The following is an 18,575-nucleotide window of genomic DNA, read 5'->3' as shown; positions in this document are numbered from 1 at the left end:
GCGCCGGGGGTCCCGTGCTGGGCCCTGGGCATCGCCACCCAAATTGGGATGGTGGGAACAGCAGCACTCCTGTGACCCTGGAAAAACAACGCCCCAAACACTGGGGTTTGTGCAAAGAGGGATTTTGGGTCCCTCCGTTGCTCAGGAATACCGGGAGCTCGAGCTGGGCTTTATCTGGATTAGCCAGAGCAGCTCCATCCCACCCAGGGCTGGGGGGCTGTTCTGCACCGTGAGGGCAGCACAAATCAGTGTTTGCCTGCAAATCTCTCACAGAGGAGCTTCCAAAGGTCAGCAAAAAGAGGGGAGAGGGAAGGGGCTGGGAGGGAACCTTGGAACACCCTCCCCTAAGGCACCGTCAGCGGTAAAATCGGAACCGAGCAAAAGGAAGCTCCGGTGATAAAAATGGAGATGTTCCCTTTTCCAGCAGACGTCTGGGCACCAAAATTAGAATATTATCTTTCAAAAAAGACAAGACTTCCCTTCCCACAGCAGGGCTGACAGTGCTGCATCGGGGGGACGTGGGAAAGCACCCCAGGATCACCTGGCTGTGAGATACGGAGGTGGAGGGCAGGGATAAGAAAGTTGGAGGCAAGGCTGGAAGCAAACATCATTCCTGTGGCTTTCATCCTGCAAAGGCAAACAGCTGAGCTGGACAGCCACCTGCTCATGACTTCATCATTCCCTAGCAGCATGAACTCCTGCTGCTGGGCTGGAGGGCGAATCCCCCAGCACACCAGCAGTTACGGGCCCTACGGGAATGTGACATCCCAACGGGGGCTGTCCAACTCCAGGGAGATGGACAGAGCCAACAGGAGAACCCAAGGCCTCGAGAATCTCAGAAATAACTCAGGAGACTGTTCCCTTCACGGCAGGATCAGGGAGAGGCTCCCACATCTCCTGCAGGATGAGCAGTCCGTGTTCCCAGGGCATCACTTTCCTTTCCTCGGCCAGGATCGCTTTTTGGTGCCCCAGATTCAGCAACTTTCCCGGGGGCACCCAGAGCCACCAGCACTTCCAGCCCTGCTGCCCACCCCTCCATGCACCCCCCAGAGCGACCCCAGCTCCCTGACACGGATCCCTGGGCAGATCCTTGCCCATGAGCCACGTGCACACAACGCCAGCCTGAACACATCTCATTCCAACTCCTTCCAACACCGCCTGGCCTTCGGAACTCTCCCTCCAGCCCGGGAGCGAGCGTCACGCTGGAGGGGGGGTGATCTCACCGCTGCTTTCCCAGCATAACAAACCTCCCTCCCCAAGGCTGCCGGGATTCTGCTGACGGAGCAGCTCAGGCATTATTTCATCGCTTCCCACTTCTCGGAAGCCTCCCCGTGCCTTGTCACCCCTCCGAGGACGCTGGCAGCGCCTGCTGATCCAGCGATGCCATGAAATTCACGTAACCCCAGAAAGCACCGAAACCCGCGGAGCTGGCACGGCCTCGGTGGCACCGTCCTGCACGGAAAGGGCAGCGGGGAAGAGGCACTGGGGGCACGGATAAAAGCTCCACGGAGAGCTTGGAGCCATCCTGGATGCGCTTGGAAATGCTGGGTGGGAGGGAAGAGGTGAAGCCGGTGCTGCAGGTGAGGAGGAGGAGGGGGATGAAGAGGGGAAGGAACAGCAAAGATCTCTCGGAAGAAAACACCGCGGGCTCTTCGGGCGGGAGCAACAGCAGCTCTGGGCTGGGGAAGGCTTGCTCGCACACCCACGTGCAAGAGGACACACACGTCTGCACGCCTCACCAGGGGCCTGTGCTGACATGAGAGGTGGCTTCTTTCCCAGGCCGGGGGAGGAGGAGGAAGGCGATGCCATCTCCGGGTCCCTCCCTGCCCCTCCGGCCACGGGGACAACGCCACACACCTCCAGAGAGCCTCTCTGCGGCTGGGTAAACACCTGCTCCCGAATTCCCAGCACATCCCAGCAGCCGAGGGAGAAAGCCACCAAAAAAACAAGTCACCAAAACCAAACAAGTCACCAAAACCAAACAAGTCACCAACAACAAACAAGTCACCAACAACAAACAAGTCACCAAAGACAAGTCACCAAAAACCAAACAAGTCACTAAAACCAAACAAGTCACCAAAAACAGGTCACCAAAAACAAGTCACCAAAAACCAAACAAGTCACTAAAACCAAACAAGTCACCAAAACCAAGTCACCAAAACCAAACAAGTCACCAAAAACCAAACAAGTCACCAAAAACAAGTCACCAAAAAACACACCCCCACCATGAGATCTGCTGGAAACCCCCACAGAGGGGATGGCCACAGCCCCGTCCTGGAGAGCAGCCCAAATCCCAAATCCTGCACCGGGAATGCCTGAATGCTGGAAGATCCCCCCAGATTCAGTCTGAGGCCCCAGCCCCTCCTGCCTGTGGGGCTCGGGGTGCGGAGCTGCTCGCTGAGCCCCAGGAGAGCCGTGGGGAGCCGGATCGGAGCCGCGGCGCGGGGATCATCCCCGGCAGCTCAACTCCGAGCTTTGCACTTCCCACAGCAGGGCTTAGGGAGCAGGAAAGCCAGAGGGAGGAGGGATGGCCGGCATCAAAACTCCTTTTCTACCAGCTAACAAAAGAGCCGGTGTCTCCTCAGAGAGGCTCCTTATTCCAACGCCAAGCAGAGGCTGCTTGGCAGCGGGGGAAAGAGGGAAATGTTGGGCTAGTGGGAACTGGCTGGGCATTGTTTGGGGGATGCTGTGTTTGCACAGGCCCCACAGCATGGGGGTGTTGGGGTCACTGGGGTCAGGGCTGGCCTCTCCCCTGGGTACAGCCACCGGCTCTGGTGGCCTCGTCCTGCTCCCCACAAATAAAGCACAGAGGTCACTCCCCAAGGTGCTGTTAGGGAGATGTGGGTTCATCCTGCCTCGTCCTGCTCCCCACAAATAAAGCACAGAGGTCACTCCCCAAGGTGCTGTTAGGGAGATGTGGGTTCATCCTGCCTCGTCCTGCTCCCCACAAATAAAGCACAAAGGTCACTCCCCAGGGTGCTGTTAGGGAGATGTGGGTCCCCCCCTTTTCTCTGCTTTCAGCTCCCCAGGTGTGCCCCGAAACCCAGCTCAGGGTGTCCCCACCCTTGCCACGCTGGGAACACGAGGACGGCAGCGGTGGAGCCGGGGATGTACCAAGCCTCCTCTGAGAAATGGAGGTCAAAGAGAAGGAAGCAGACGATTCCCTCCTCTTCCTCTGCAGATGGAGGGCAAGCAGCAACCTTGAGCCCTGATCTCATTAGATGTCCCAAACTAAGCAGTGTGAAACCTGATTAGCGCCGGGCGGGAGGCGGGTGAAGGAGCGGCAGCTTGTCCTGCCAGCCAGCCCCAGCACCCTGCCTCTGGAGGGGGGGGTTTGGCAAGCTGGGCACCCACAGCTGCCTCCCCACAGCACCCAGGACCTGGTCCTGGTCCTTCCAAACTCCATCACACCCCAGGTCGTGGCTGTGCTGTGCCCTCAAGTGATGCTTCGTCCCAGTCGCTGCCGCCAGCTCCCAGCCAGTTGGCCTCGGTGTGCAGCAGCACAGAGAAATGTAGGATTAAAATAAAGGGGGAGGCAGGAGCCCAAAACCTCTGTTCCCTAGAGACCTGCTCTCCTGCAGAGAAACTTAATCCCTGTTAAAAAGCAAATGAAATAATCCAGTTGCTAACACTGCTCTGGCCGCTCCGTCCAAGCCCCAGATCCGCCAGACCCCTCCAGCCTGGCCCAAGCCCAGCAGATTCCCTCAGCAGGGCTGAGCCGGACTTCTCTGGGGCTAAAGCCATCCCTGGCACCACAAAGCTGTGCTGGGAAAGCTGTAAATGGACAGAGATCCTCACTGAGGGCACAGCCCGTGAGTGTCCCTGCCTGGCAGAGCTGCCCAGGGGACACCACAGCACGCGGCTGTGCCGGGGAAGTGTCCCTCGCCCTTCCCCATCCTCACACCGAGGGACACACCACTGGCAGAGCCAAAACTCACCAGGGCCTCCACCCAGGGCAGCCAGGGAAGGTGTTGGCCTTGGATCTCTTATCTCACCCGGCCACCTTGTGTGGCCCCGTCTGCTCCTCGGGGAAGCCACCGCGCGATGGGACGAAAGCAAACGGTGACAACAAGGGGATGAGCTGTGGCACACAGCAGGGCAGGATACTGCTCCTGCTCCGATCCCACACATTCCTCAGGCACCAGAGCCACCTCATAACACCCAAATCCCTCCTTTTTAACAGCAGAAACTCCGCAGAGCTGTGAAATTCCTCACTGGGGCACAGGCACCATGGGGAGGTGACAGGAACAAGCGTGGACCCACTCCTTGGTCACGGGGGAAAATCTGAGCCCAGTTCCCCTGGGGAAAGCACGTGGCAGCTCCAAGGTCAGATGGAGCCAGATTAGCTGGAAATGCACGGACAGGGCCGAGGAGATGCCAGGTTTGAGCCGGCTGCCAAGTAAATAACAAAACTCCTCAGAAAGCGAAACCAGCCGGCCTCGTGCTCGCTGGTAAAATTAACCCAGCAATAAATTTGTAACCAAATGTGTTTCCTCAGCCAAGCCCACAGGATCTGGTCATCTCGGGGCCGTGACCGGCGCTGCCCTGGGAAACTCAAGATGGAAAGTGTGTGGAAAGTCCAGGTGACCCCACGCCCACCGGGGCAGGGTCCCTCCCGGGACAACATCCTTTGTCCCCAGCATGGAGACAGGGACCTGGCAGGGCCCCCCAGCCCCATCCCAGCTGGGGGCACTGGGATGCTCTCCAAGCCCCTTGGAGGGCTGACAGGGATGGATGCTGGCACCGAGCCGGGGGTCAGGGGCCTGGACTTACACACACGAGCATTTACATATGAAACGCTCCCAGCTCCAATATCCGCTGCTGCCTCCACCTCCCCGGGGAGATGAATAGAGATGAGGGGGGGAGAAGGGAAAAGAAACCTCTCCAGCAATAAAACCTTGTTTTCCTCCAGCTCTGGCCAGGCCTGCAGCTCAAGGGCAGGCTGGGCTGGCTGTTTGCAGTGCTGGGAGCACACTCGGATCCATGGCAATGCCAAACAGTGACAGCAGGATGCACGGCACAGCATCCTCACTCCAGTGAGCACCACAGAGCCCTGTGGGCACCCCTTTTGTGCTTGGATGCACAGGGAAGCCCCCCAGCAGCGTGAGAGGGCTCCAACTGTGCTGGCTCAAGCAGCCTTTGGCCTCCTGCAAGCACAGAATGCCAGGCTGGTTTGGTTGGAAGGGACCTTCAAGGCTATTTTATCCCCATGGGCAGGGACACCTTCCACCAGAGCAGCCCTGTCCAACCTGGCCTTGGACACTTCCAGCCTCCACCTCTTCCCTGCCAACACCCCCCCTGAATTAAAGCCACAAAGGGCTGTGCTAAACACAGCTGGTGACAGGCAAAGTCAGCATCACGGGGTCTAGAGGCAGCAAAACAGACCAAAACCCACAGATCTGGCTCCTCGGGGACGTGCCACCCGCCTTCCCATGTCCTTGTTCCGGGCTTGTGGGAGCGGAAAGTGCCACGAGCTCCGGGATGTGGAGCCAGAGCAGGAGCCAAGGCTCCAGGCAGGGCTCTGGGCAGCACCTGGAGAGGGGAAGGCTGCCAGCTCAGCTCCTGCAAGCAGTCACCTTGTAAACACGATTAATAATGTCATCTTGGCTCCCTGCGCCTTGCTCTCACGGGCAGGACGGGAATTGTTCGAGCTGCAGCTGGAGACGGAGCTCAAAGCTCCGTGGGAGAGCCTCAGCAGCAGCCCCAAAATGCATAAAAAGGTTCAATGGCACCCAAAGGCAGCACCCAAAGGCAGCCACGGGGCTGCTCCAGCTGCCACGGGGCCGGAGATGGAGGGGCCAGGGCTGGCCAGCACACCCGGCAGGCACATGGCCACTTGGGGCTCCTTTCACTTTGATTCCCAGTGCCAGCTGCAGCCAGGCTCAGGAAAAATTTATGATGGACACCACGGCAGGATAAGAAAGTGAATTATATTCCTCCCAGACTCGATAACTCAGGGCAGCTGTCAGCACAGAGCTGCGGGATTAACCCTTCGCAGCGGTGGCACGGGAGGGTGGGGACACTGCCAGCCCGCTGGTGACAACTCCCTTGGCTCCCTGCTAAATTAAACATGGAATTGATTCACCTTTGTTATACAATGGGATCAGCTGGTAAAGCCCAGCCGAGGCCTCGATGTAAAAAGGGGAGAGTCAATGACAGCATTGTTGGGTGACAGGCGATGGCATTCCAGGTGCCTTCTGTTTTCCTCACCTCTCCTTCTAGCACAACACCTGCGGCAGGATGAGGCTGGCTGGGAATTCCAGAGGAAAAAAAGCTCCTCTGACAGCAGGGAGGATAAAAAATAGAGAAAGAAAAGGGGAGAAAAAGCATTCCCAGAGCAGCAGGTAAACCGAGCTGCTCTCCGGGCTTGCTGCTGGTGACAGAGGGACAACGGCTGCCTGCCTCCAGCCACCTGCCAGGGGCCAGCCCAGCACGATCGGGTGTCCCAGCTGGCTCTCCTGGGACAGCCTGAGAGGCAGGAGAGGGCAGAGCGCTGGGAATGAGCTTTAGAAAGAAGGGAAGTGGGAAAACAGCAATCTGCACCCGGGTGCCACCGTGCACCCGCAGCCACGCGGCGAAAACGCCCTCAGCAGAGCAGGATCGGCCCCCATCCCATGGGAACAGGGGCATGAAGGCTCCCCTGGAGCAGGAATTCCAGCTCAATTCCCTTCCCAGCTGTTATTTTCCAAGCAGCTTCCTCGGGCTCCTCGAGCTGCTCGCAAGGCTGGGCCGCTGCCCCAGCGCTCCTTTGTGCCCAGCTCCAAACCCAAGCAAAGGACAAAAGAGGGAAGTGAAGCGGAGCCCTGGAAGCACCACCCCTCCCTGGGAAGCCGGCAGCTCCTCCTGGCAGTGCCTGGAGAGCTCCATCCACCTCCATGGCCGATGGGTGACAGATGGTGGCACCCAGCCGGAGCCGCCACGGGTCGCAAATACCTCTCAGGCTGCCGAGCCCACTCAGGAACTTCTGGTACTTCTCCAAATTCATCTTCCAGCCGAAGCCAGCCCTCTCCTCAGCCTCAGCATCGGGGCACCCACGAGCTCCAGCCGCTGTCCCCGGCTCAGCATTCCCGCTGGACTCCTCTCGGCCGCCCTTTGACCACTGGCACTGTTTCCTTATTTGATGAAGCACACCAAAGCTTCCCAGGGCTGAGGCCACCCCCCTTTTGTGTAAATGAGCCCAGCAACTGCCCCTCACCCCCCCCAGGCATCCCTCATCCCACCCCTCCACGCCGGAGCTCGAAGAGATTGTATGTCCTGGGGATATTTCCAGCGTCTTCAAGGGAATTGGGAGGGGAAGGAAAAAAAACCCCATGGGATTTAAGGCTGGTAGGCAGGAGATGAGGAAAACGCAGGCAGATCCATCCCTGTGGGAAAAGCCACCTTGGATTGACACCAGGGCGACAGTCTGGGAGAAGGCGTCAGGAAAGTGCCATGAAACGTTGGGAAAATGGGCCAGGTGAGAGCCAGGAGCAGATGGGGAGCAGATCCCTCCCGTCTCTGCCCCCCGACACTCGCCACATGTTCACCCCGCCCCGCCTGCGAGGCGCACACAAAGCTGAAAAGGAGATTTACTGGTTTTAAAGGAATTTTTTGGCAGCAGGAACCAGCCCAGAGTGATCCAAGGGGATCCAAGACCCTGAGCTGCTCATTGCTGCCCTTCAGCAGGACTGGTGTCCATCGGGCACGGACCAGGACTTGTGTTAAATCAAATAATAAAAGCAATAATGACAATGATAATTATAATAATATAATCATCAGCAGCAGTGTTGAAATGTGCTGTCAGGGAGGTGGATCCTGCTCTCCCCATTCCCTCTCTGGAAAGATCCCAGCAGATTGAGCAAGACCCACCACACGGTGCAGGATCATCCTGCCCGGGCTCTCACACAGCATTTGAGCTCTGCCAGAGGAAGGGGAGAGAAATAGAGCAGGGATGTGCTGCAGGAGCCCAATCTCCCCCAAAAAGCCTGGGGAGAAGCTCCCTGAAACTCAGGGCAGCGAGGAGATTCCCCTCATCCACCGGCACGTGAATCCCTGGCTCCTTCACCGAGATGCATCCCCAGAGCGACCCACATCCCACGGCAAATTATCCATCAAAATATTCATAAAATATTTTATAAAATATTTTATGAATTTATAAATATAATTTATAAAATATTAATAAAACCAGAACACTCATGGAAGCAGCCCCGTGTCCAGCTCCTCCCCAGCTCCAGGACAGACGGACACTTCTCCAGGGACAGACACACACCGGGGGTATCACTTTGCATGGTGAGCAGAGCAAACCCAGCGGGCCAGTTGCTGCCTGTGCCCCTGACAGCTGGGACCCAGGGAGCCAAAAAATCCCTCTGGGAGCTCCCAGGAAAGGGGGGGCAGGTGCTGAGGTGCCTTCTCCACACTCTGATTTCCCTCAGCACCCTCTGCACCCTGCTGGGATGGAGGTGATGTTCATCCCTTCATCCCAGCAGGATCCAGGAGCTGACCCAGCCACCAGGGAGTAGCCAAATGATTTAGGATTTAGGAGCTGGGGGTGCATCCCTGGCCATTCCCAGCCATCCCCCTGCGCCTGCCAGCAGCAGAATAGAAAAAAAAAAGTTGTGAGAAGCCAAGTTGTCACCACTAAAAATAGCACAATGGAATTTTCCTCTAAAGGAAGAAAAAAAAAAAGGGGGGGAGAAAAAAAAAAATCATCCTGATCCTTGCTGACAAAGGGGCTGTGAGAAGGAAGGGTGGGAACAGCCCCACGGAGGGGACATGAGGGGACATCAGGTCCTTCCCATCCAACACCCCCAAACAGAGAGAGCTGAGCCCACCACGGGGGGACAGCGAGATCCCCCCTTATTTCACTCCATCCTCTCCCTCCCAGCAAAGGGGAGAGCCCAGGCCCCACCAGGGTGGCCACTGGACACGGCAAGCAGGCAAAAAATTCCCTCCTGCTGCTCCGAAATTCCAGCAGCAGGAGGGAGATGCTGGGAATTTAGCCTGGAACCCACTGAGCTCCCCCAAACCCTGCCTTGGAGGGGAGAAGGGCACTGCCCTCCTCCCGTCCCGAGGGGGTTAATGGGTCTGACGCCACCAGATCCCATCCCAAAGCATCCCAGCTCCTTCTCCCCTCCGCTGGGAACGCCAGGAATTCCTGGAGGAGGGAGGATCGCTCCAGCTGGCTGGGCCAGCACAGAGACCGAGCAGGGGGGCAGCCAGGGGAGCCCCCAGCTCCCCCAACATCCAGGAATCCCAGATCTCCCAGCACAGCAACTGCCCTGGCAGCAGGAACGAGAAGCATCCCAAGCAGCCAGCCAGGATGAAATATCTCCACAGGCAGCAGCGTCTGGAGGCGCCTGCACTGAAACCCCCAGTGCCACCCTTGGCTGTCCCCACCACTGTCACCCCGGAGCTGGGGGGATGCTGGGGGACCCCCAACACCCCAGGATTGGGGATGGGGATGTCCAAGCCACGCCAAGGATGTGGCCAGAGCCAGGGAATGGAGGTGTGATCCTGGACATGCCTGGGGTGCAGGGTGGATTATTTAGGGACAGCCTTAAGGCTACACCCTTACCACCCTGGCGAGCCCCCAGCGGGGTCACAGGGCCACCACCAGCTGTCCCCAACATCACCGTGTCAGCTGAACACGCCTGAAGCAGAGGGGTGGTGCGGGGGGCACTAATTAACGCTCATTAGCTGGGGGGGCAGGCACGGAGCGGGACCACCGGGCCAGGAACGCATCCTGACCCCGCTCCACATGGAAGGGAGAGGCTCCCACAGGATGGATCTACCAGGAGCAGAACTGCCCCAAGGTCAACTGGAATCTCCCAGCCTTGTATACAGTTTCCTGCAGGGAAAAATAAGCTGCTGGCAACAGCATTTCTGTAGGGCCACAACGGACCCGAATAACGATTCATAAAAGTCAAGAAGAGTCTCACCCTGACGGGACACAAAAATCCCACTGGGATCAAGGCACAGCTCCATGGCTGTGGATGGCTGGGGGGAGCAAGGGCAGAGAGAGAGATTTGGAGAAGGAGCAGGTTTCAATCCCAGCCGTGCCAGGATTAAACCCCCGACCTGGGCAGGGGTCCCAGCAGAGCTGGAAGAAGGGGAAAAGGCTCCCAGCAGAGCTCAAGGTGGGTAAAAAGGAAGCTGGGAGAGAACACAGCCCACACAGGTGCTGCAGATGTGCAAAACACAGCACTCATCACCTGTGGGAGGCTGGAAAAGCTTCCCCAGCATCATTAAAAAGCGCTCATCTGAGCAGGGGAGGGCAGGCAGGGCACGCTGGGACTCACCGGAGGGAAACAGGGCTCAACAGGAAATGAAAAATGGAAATGCAGGCTTGTCACGCACAGGAAAACAACAAAATAAACACGACCGTGGCCTCCCAGCGCCCGGAGCTCGCTGGCTCCTGATGAACAGCGGGTGACAAAGGGACAGTGCGGGCACGGCAGGGAGCACAGAGCCTGCAGCCACAGCTGGCCCACCTCTGCTGGGAGCCAGAGCCAGGCTGGGCTCTGAGGGGTGCCAGGGAGCTCCAGCCCGTCCTGCTGGGATCAGCATCCTGCTCCTTCCTCACCTGCAGCCTCCCAGTCCTGCCCCACAGCCCCCCTCCCGCTTCCCCTCCCTTCCAGGAATCTCTGGGCTTATCTGACCCAGAAGCAGGACACACATCTCAGATCACATCCAGGACTCATTTTACCGTGTCCACGGCCAAACACACACCAAATCTGATCACTCAGCCTCCACACACCCCCACGGGCAGCTGAGGCTGGAGGATCCCCCTCCCCGGCCCCCCAGCCGGGTGAGATCCATCCCGACACACAAAACCTCAGACGTGAGCTTGGATGTGAAACTTCCCAGCTTATTAACACCAGCATCCCCCGTGCAGGGAATTTCCTTGGCGGTTTCCCTCTCCAAGCTGGAGGCTGTTTGAAACATCCCCAGCCAGGGCAGTGCTGAGAGGTTAAACCTGGACTTTCCTGGGAGAAAGAGCGTGTGGAAAGAAAGGGAGATCTCAGGGAGAGCATCCAGCAGGGATGAGGGGTGTGCTGGGGAGATCAGCTCCCTGCCTCCACCACCTGCCAGCACCGGCTCTGCTGGTTCCCACCCCACCCCACCCGCAGCCGGGATGGGATGGAATGGGATGGGATGGGATGGGATGGGATCCATGGGATGGGATGGGATGGGATGGGATGGGATGGGATGGGATGGGATGGGATGGGATGGGATGGGATGGGATGGGATGGGATGGGATGGGATGGGATGGGGTGGGATGGGGTGGGATGGGGTGGGATGGGGTGGGATGGGGTGGGGTGGGGTGGGGTGGGGTGGGGTGGGATGGGATGGGATGGGGTGGGATGGGGTGGGGTGGGAGAGGCATGAGCAATCAGTAGTGTGGAGAGGAGCCGCTCTGCTGGTCCTGCCCATGGAGCTGGGAGGCTTCACCCAGTGCCGGGGGGCACAGCAGGGGTGACCAGCCCCAGCGATTCGGGGCTGTGTCCCCGCTCCCAGCCCCATCCCAGGTGTGCCAGCACCCCTGCACCGCCTCTCCCCAGGGCAGCAATTGCCTCACCTGCCTGGAAAACTCAGCTGGCGTTGCTAAGATCCACGGAGCCTCCACGGCAGAGACGCCCTGGGCACGGCAGAGCCACGCAGAGGATTGGGAAGGGCTGGACTGTTGGGGCACAGGGAGTGGGGTCCCTTCCAGGGCTTCCCTGTGCTGCTTCCCAGCTGCTCCATGAATTTTCCTGCTACCCCACGCCTGTCCCAGCCCTCCTGCTCCAGCCAGCAGAGAAACACTGCCCCGTGCAGGAGCCAGCCAGGCTGAGCCCATGGCCAGGCAGGGCTCACAGCCCCTCTGTGCAGGAGGAGGGAGCTGTATCCAGAAATCCCAGCATGGACCAGCTCCTCCACAGCCACCCCAAGCTCCAGCACTGCCTCTCTCCCTGCAGGGAGACGGGAGGAACTGGAACCTGCTGCTCCCACAGCCTGGATTTATCCATTTCAGATCCATAAAAAAGGCACTTATCACCCGGGTATTCAAACAATGGTGTTAAGACGCTTTAAATTTAAATAAAACCTCTTGTTTTACTTCCCTCTGGGAGGTTCCTTGCCACTGGCATCAGCCAGGGTATGTCCAGAGCAGTCTAAACTTAGCTGACACAAGCGAGACGAGCCTGGAAAGGAGGTTGGCTGGGACCCAGCAGACGGAGGTCAAAGACTCCGGTCTCGCCCCGGAGCATGAGCCGGGAAGGAAAAGGCTTCACGGGAAAGCAGCGCTGAGGAAAACAGGCAGAGAGCAGCCCCAGCCCTTTCCAAAGGTGGCTGAGAGGAGATCAAAGCCTTCCAGCACAGCCCGGCACACCGGCGGTCACCGCTAGGCCACGGTGCCAGCCAGGTACCACGGCTGAGGCCACCTTGCAGCCACCCCCTGCCCTCCCAGGGGATCTTCTCCCTGGACCAGAAACACGTGGGGAAAGGAGGAGAAGCAGCCAACAGCCCCAGGAGCTGTGAGAGCAGAGCTCAGCCACGGTTCTGGTTCATTAGCAGGGCACCAGGACAGCGGCAGCTTCCGCTGATGCCGGGGATGCCGGGGATGGAGGAGGCACGCGTGTCCCTGTCAGGCAATCCCAGTGGCTCCACACACAGAAACAGCAGGGCCAGCTGGGGTGGGTCCTGTCACCTGCAACACCACCAGCCCCTCTTCCCCCCCGGCCAAAACAAACAGGAGAGAAACAGCTCCTGGCACCGAGCGCTGGGGCTCCAGCTCCGACACCCAGGGCTGCCCCAGGCTCCTTCCTGAGCCCCCCTTTGCCCCTGGTGCCCCCCTGCCACACAAGCCAATGACTCCCACACGTATCCTCCCCAAAAAGTCAGGGTTGTTCACCCAATGATGGAAAATCCCATGGCTTCCAGCCCAGCTTCCCCCACTCTTGCTCCAGCCAGGGACTCTCCACTCCAAAAGTGGAACTCGGCCAGCCCTCCTCCCGAGGGATGAAGAGGAAGAAGGGCTTCCTCTCCCCCACTGAGGAGTCATCACCACGCACCAGCCCCAGCAGGGCTCTCACAGGCCACAGAGGCCTCGTGCAGCCCACTCAGCACCAGCCAAGAGTGATGTTTATCCTCGTGGGATGGATCTGCCAGCAATCCCTGGCATCAGGAGGTGGCTGGGAGAGCTGCTTGCCTCAAGGAACAAGGCACCTCCAAGTCCCCAGACACCTCCAGGTGCATTTGTTGTGGCACAACACCAGCCACAAGTGGGAAAAAAGGTTCTTCAGAGGTGGGCATGGCCAGGAATGCCACCCACCACCCACAAGGTTCCAGTCCCATCTGGAAGGAATCCTGGTTGATTTATACAAGGGTTCACCACCTCTCCTGCCCACCCCAGGGTCTCCCAGTCCTTGGGAGGTTGTTCCCTCCCTCACTGAAGCCAGATTACTCAACCAAGGTGACAAATCACCTTGTGCTGTCCCAATCCAAACAAGCCAGGCCACGTGCTGGGCACCACGGAGCAGGCAGAGACAGCACCGGGAGCAGGGAAAAGCTTTTGAGATGCCACAGCTCCAGGTTTTCTACCCCCAATCCCAAAAAAAACCCCAGTTAATTATGAGAAAGAAAGGATTTCACCAGGATTGATTAGTTAATGTTTACAGCACTGTGAGCAGGGGAAGCATGACCTGTGTTCTGAGCTTGGCAGAGCTGCCGGCACCCTTGAGCTGCCGGGCATCCCAGGGGCCACTCAGCACAGGGCCACGATTTCCATGTGCTCCTCCTGATTTTCCAGGGGGACAGTGAGGGTTGGTACCCCCCATGCTCAGCACAGGGCTGATTTCCATGTGCTCCTCCTGATTTTCCAGGGGGACAGTGACGGTTGGTATTCCCCATGCTCAGCACAGGGCCACGATTTCCATGTGCTCCTCCTGATTTTCCAGGGGGACAGTGACGGTTGGTATCCCCCATGTTCAGCACAGGGCCATGATTTCCACATGTTCCTCCTGATTTTCCAAGGGGACAATGAGGGTTGGTATCCCCCATGTTCAGCACAGGGCTGATTTCCATGTGCTCCTCCTAATTTTCCAAGGGGACAATGAGGGTTGGTACCCCCATGCTCAGCACAGGGCTGATTTCCACGTGCTGGCTCCTGATTTTCCAAGGGGACAGTGAGGGTCGATATTCCCCCATGCTCAGCACAGGGCCACGATTTCCACATGTTTCTCCTGATTTTCCAAGGGGACAATGAGGGTCAGTACCCCCCATGCCCAGCACAGGGCCATGATTTCCACGTGCTCCTCCTGATTTTCCAAGGGGACAGTGAGGGTCGGTACCCCCCAAAACACAATGGGAGGCTGCCATGGGAATGGAGAGTGACCTCAGCTGCTGGGCCCTGCTCAGGGTGACAGTCAGGCTCCCCTTCCTGCCCAGACCCCCAAAGAGAGGTGTCCAAAAAGCTCCACCATCAACATCACCCCCAGCACCGACGCCGTAGTTCCCACCGAGATCGGTGGCAGCGGGTCCCGGCACGCGCCGAGCCACGGCGATCCAGGGATGAGGCAAGAGGGGCTGGAATCCCCATGGGGAGCCAATCTGCTGGTGAAGCAGAGCTTCACACTGGTGAAGGTGGTGGCACTGGGGACCTCCCAGCTGCAGGTGTGGGGCTCTTTCCAGATGGGACAACCCCGAGGACGCCGGCGGCTGAAGGAAGCGAGAGCCAGGGACGCGCTGAGACAGCGCCGGCGTCACCACCCCCAAAATCCCTACTTTTAGCCTCATCCTCTGGTGGATGCCACCCCCTTGGGAGCGGGGCAGAGCAGGTGGGTGCCCCCGCAGAATGAATCAAACGTCCTCCCCCGGCAGCCCCGGGATCCGGAGCATCCCGGCGAGCCCCGGCGCCGCAGCGCTGCGGCACAGCTCCCCGGCACCCCGCTGCCGAGGGTGGGTGTTCTTCGAAAGAAAGGAATCACGGGGATCTGCCAGCTGCTTCACTCCTGCTCACCAGGGAGAATCAGGAGTTGCAGCCTGCTCTGGGACCCTTCCCGCTCTCCTCGTCTCTGGACCTGTCCCGGCTCGCTCGGCAGCAGAGGCCTCGCTGCTCAAATTGGGGTTTTTTAGGGTATGTGGTGCTGGCTGAGAAATACATTTGCAATCCTGGCTCTGGCAGTTCCAGGTTCTGGATGTGGCAGGTTTGGGGTGGCCACCAACACCACAGGACTCCCCAGTCGGCCCTCAGCAGCCACATTTTAGAGAAAACTCTGTGTTTTTGCAGGATTAAGAGGGGGAGGGGATGAGCCAGTGGAAAACTTGCTCTGGACAGGAAAAACCAAACGCTTTACAGGAGCTGCCGTGGGGAATAACAGGGAAGGGACAACACATTCACCAGCTCAGACACAAACAACCCAAACTGGGGCTCCCACTCAGCCCTTGGGATGTCCTGGGAAGGGCAGGGAGCTGGGAAGGGGTCAAAAGCAAAGGAAAGCTTTTCTGGAGTATAAACACTCGTTTCCCCTACACCACAAACAAGCTCCAACAACACCCAGCAGGGTATTTCCAGCTTTCCACCGTATCCCAGCGCAAAAATCAGGTATTCCCTAGAAAAACTCCTTCCCAGAAGAACCCAATTGCTCATGGAAGGCAGCGACAGCCGGAGCAGGGAGCGGGCGAGGGGAGCCCAGGTGCCAGGGGTGCTCCAGCTGGATCAGGCCCTGGAATTTCCATTTCTTTCCTTTGAACAAAGCAAACCCAAGGCAAACAGCAGCTCCTTCTGTGCCAGCACCGCCATCTGCACCTCCACGTTGAACCCAACTACATCAAAGAGGCTTTTTAATAATAAAAAAGTTTGTCAAGTACTGGGACGAGCCCAAGTCACGTTTCCCAGCGCCTTTCCAAGGCACCCGATGAGGTTTCATTCCCCGTTCCCTGCGGAGGCTGCGCGTCTCTCCCACCTCTGCGATGTCTGAGTGGCACCCCCTGAATCAGGGAGCCAGGGAATCCATTATTCCCCTTCCTCTGCAGGAGATAGGAAAAGGAAACAGGCACTGCAAGCTCCTGGCTCCTCTCGGCCCGGCCATCCGCATTTCCAAGAGACTTGGCTGCTAAACTTATTAAACGGAGCACTGGGAGCCCTGTGGGGCTGGAATCTGGGCTCCAGGACAAGCCTAGCACTGCAGCGGGGAGGAGGAAAAAAAAAAATAATAATAACAAGCAGAAGAATGGGAACGCACACAGCTGCCGGGGATGAGCCGCTGCCATCAAAACTGCACACTCACTGCCGGTACCGGCACCGGCCTCGGCAGCACCTTGGCCCCTCATCCCTGCCCGGCTCAGCCACCGGGGACACGGATGGGTCCCCACGGCCCTTGTGGCACCGCGGGTGAGGACACAGCGAGGAGGGATGTCGCGCTGCTCCGAGCGGCGGGGAGCCCGGCTGGGATGCTGGACACCCCACGGAAGGGACCCCAAAACTCTGGGAAAGGCAGGCAGGGCTGCCGGGCGCCCAGCAGCCCACGCAGGAAGCCGGGACACGGCAGGCTGGGGACAGCGGTGCCGCTCATCCCTCGGGCACCCCACGCAGGGATGCTGCCGCACGGGCAGCCCACGCAGGAGCCGCGGTACCCGGGCACCCCACGCAGGGACAGCGCTCCCCCGCACAGCCCACGCAGGAACCCGGGGCACCCCACGCAGGGGACACCCGGGACGCTGTCCCCGCGCTGGGGACACTCGGATCAGGACACCCCACGCAGGGGACACCCGGGACGCTGTCCCCGCGCTGGGGACACTCGGATCAGGACACCCCACGCGGGGACACGGCGCTCCCCGAGGATGCTGCCCCCGAGCATCCAGCGCTCCGGCCGTGGGCTCCGAGAAAACACGGGGAAAACACGGGGAAAACACGGGGAAAACACCGGGAGAACACCGGGAGAAGACCGGGAAGGTTGGGGGAAGGCTCCGGGCCGGCGGCGGTTCAGCCCCGTGGGGCGGCCCCGGCGCGCTCCAGGCCCGGCCGCGGGCCCCGGCGGGCGCGGTACCGCGGTACCTTTGTATCGCTCCAGCACATCCTCGTAGGCCTGCACGAACTCCTTCTCCTGGCTGCGGTTGGCCGGGAGCAGCCCCGGCACGTACCCGGCCATGGCGGCCTTTGTGCCCGGGCTGGGCGCAGCTGCCGGCGGCGCGGCCAGGGCCCGTCTGTGCCGGGGCCGCTTCCGCCGCGCCGCGCCCGGGACCGACCCGCCCCGGGACCCGCCCCGGGACCCGCCCCGGGACCGGCCCAGAGACAGCGGGACCCGCCCCGGGACCGGCCCAGAGACAGCGGGACCCGCCCACTGCCACCGGGACCCGCCCACTGCCACCCGGACCCGCCCCGGGACCGGCCCAGAGACAGCGGGACCCGCCCCGGGACATGCCCACTGCCACCGGGACCCGCCCTGAGACCCGCCCACCGGCACCGGGACCCGCCCACCGCGGGGACACGCTCTTGGGTCGTGCCCACGGACAGGGACACGGCCCCAGACCCACCCATGGCTCCCGGGACCCGCCACCGGGCCGGTAACCGCCCCTGGATGGGGACACGCCCCGGAGCACAAATTATGGTGGCCACGCCCATGGCCACGCCCATGAGGGAGGCCACGCCCATGTGAACGTGATGGCTCCGCCCCTGAGGAGGCCACGCCCCGGAAGACCACGCCCCCATTAACCACGCCCCCATTAACCACGCCCCCTAGGCGGCCGCCCCGGGCCCGCCGCGACCCCTGGCGGCCGCTCGGGGCAGCACAGGGCGGGAGGGGCGGGGGGACACCGGGGGAACACCGAGGGGACATCGGGGGGACATCGGGGGTGACAATGGCTGTCATACCAGAAACGACACCAAGGGCTGACACCGGGGGGTGACACTGGGAGTGACATCACGGACAACACCGGAGGGTGACTGACACAGACACCAGGGGGTGACACAGAGGGGTGACAGCAGGGCTGACACCAGGGGTGACACCTTGAGAGGGGGGTGACGACACTGCCCGGGTGTGATGCTGTGATGTCCCAGCGCCACTCTGACACCCAGAAATCCCCCAGTGGCAATTCTTGCTGCTGGCACATCCCAGTGAGCCCAGAAAGTTCATCCCAGTACATCCCAGTACATCCCAGTACATCCCAGTGTACCCAGTGCATCACCTCACCCCGGGATGGGGGTCCTGCTGCTCCCCACCCTGTTTCCCGAATGGGAGAAGCTGGGGGGCTGCCGAGCCCCTGGGGGTCCCCCGGGCTGTGATCCTGGCTGGAAGCTGTGACCAGGGACAGGCTGGCACTGCCTGGAGAGGCTGTGGGGGAGTGGGGACCCCTCAGCCCCACCTGCAGAGGAATGGGCAGGACAAAGGGGACCCTGAGAATCAGCTGGGGGACTTTGGAGGGCATGGAAAGGCCCCACGGGGAACGGCGGGGGAGAGCCAAACCCCACCGGGAAATGGGGGTTCAGGCCCAAACCTTCCTGGCATTGCCACATCCACAGAAACCCCACCCGGCCCCCCCGAAATCCCAGCCGAGCTGACGGAGCAAAACCTCCCGTGGAAACAGCTCTTCCAGGGGCACGAGGGTGGCTGTCCCCA

The 18,575-nt window shown here is 60.1% G+C and overlaps 2 protein-coding genes across 10 annotated transcripts in view; one reads left to right on the top strand and one right to left on the bottom strand.

Annotated features, from left to right (window-relative positions):
* The window catches only part of LOC147649277 (uncharacterized), a 4,902-nt gene extending 2,791 nt beyond the window's left edge, over positions 1-2,111 (top strand). Inside the window, exon 2 of the mRNA XM_086863910.1 lies at positions 1-2,111. This exon is cut by the window's left edge and continues 947 nt beyond it. The gene's annotated coding sequence lies outside the window, so the exon portion shown is untranslated.
* Positions 1-18,575, bottom strand: part of MACF1 (microtubule actin crosslinking factor 1) — a 150,460-nt gene that overhangs the window by 128,203 nt on the left and 3,682 nt on the right. Inside the window, exon 1 of one of the 9 annotated variants that reach the window (XM_086863273.1) lies at positions 17,015-17,196. The exons of the other annotated variants lie outside the window; for them this stretch is intronic. Within the exon in view, the coding sequence (XP_086719399.1) occupies positions 17,015-17,108 (94 nt within the window). The 5' untranslated portion in view covers positions 17,109-17,196. Of the gene's footprint in view, positions 1-17,014; positions 17,197-18,575 lie in introns of those variants that run through there. 9 annotated transcript variants of the gene reach the window in all.

Source organism: Cyanistes caeruleus, chromosome 26, assembly GCF_971803275.1.
Source record: "Cyanistes caeruleus chromosome 26, bCyaCae1.hap1.1, whole genome shotgun sequence".
NCBI lineage: Eukaryota > Metazoa > Chordata > Aves > Passeriformes > Paridae > Cyanistes > Cyanistes caeruleus.
The sequence above is the reverse complement of the archived record's forward strand: the minus strand, read 5'-3'. Positions and strand labels throughout refer to the sequence as shown.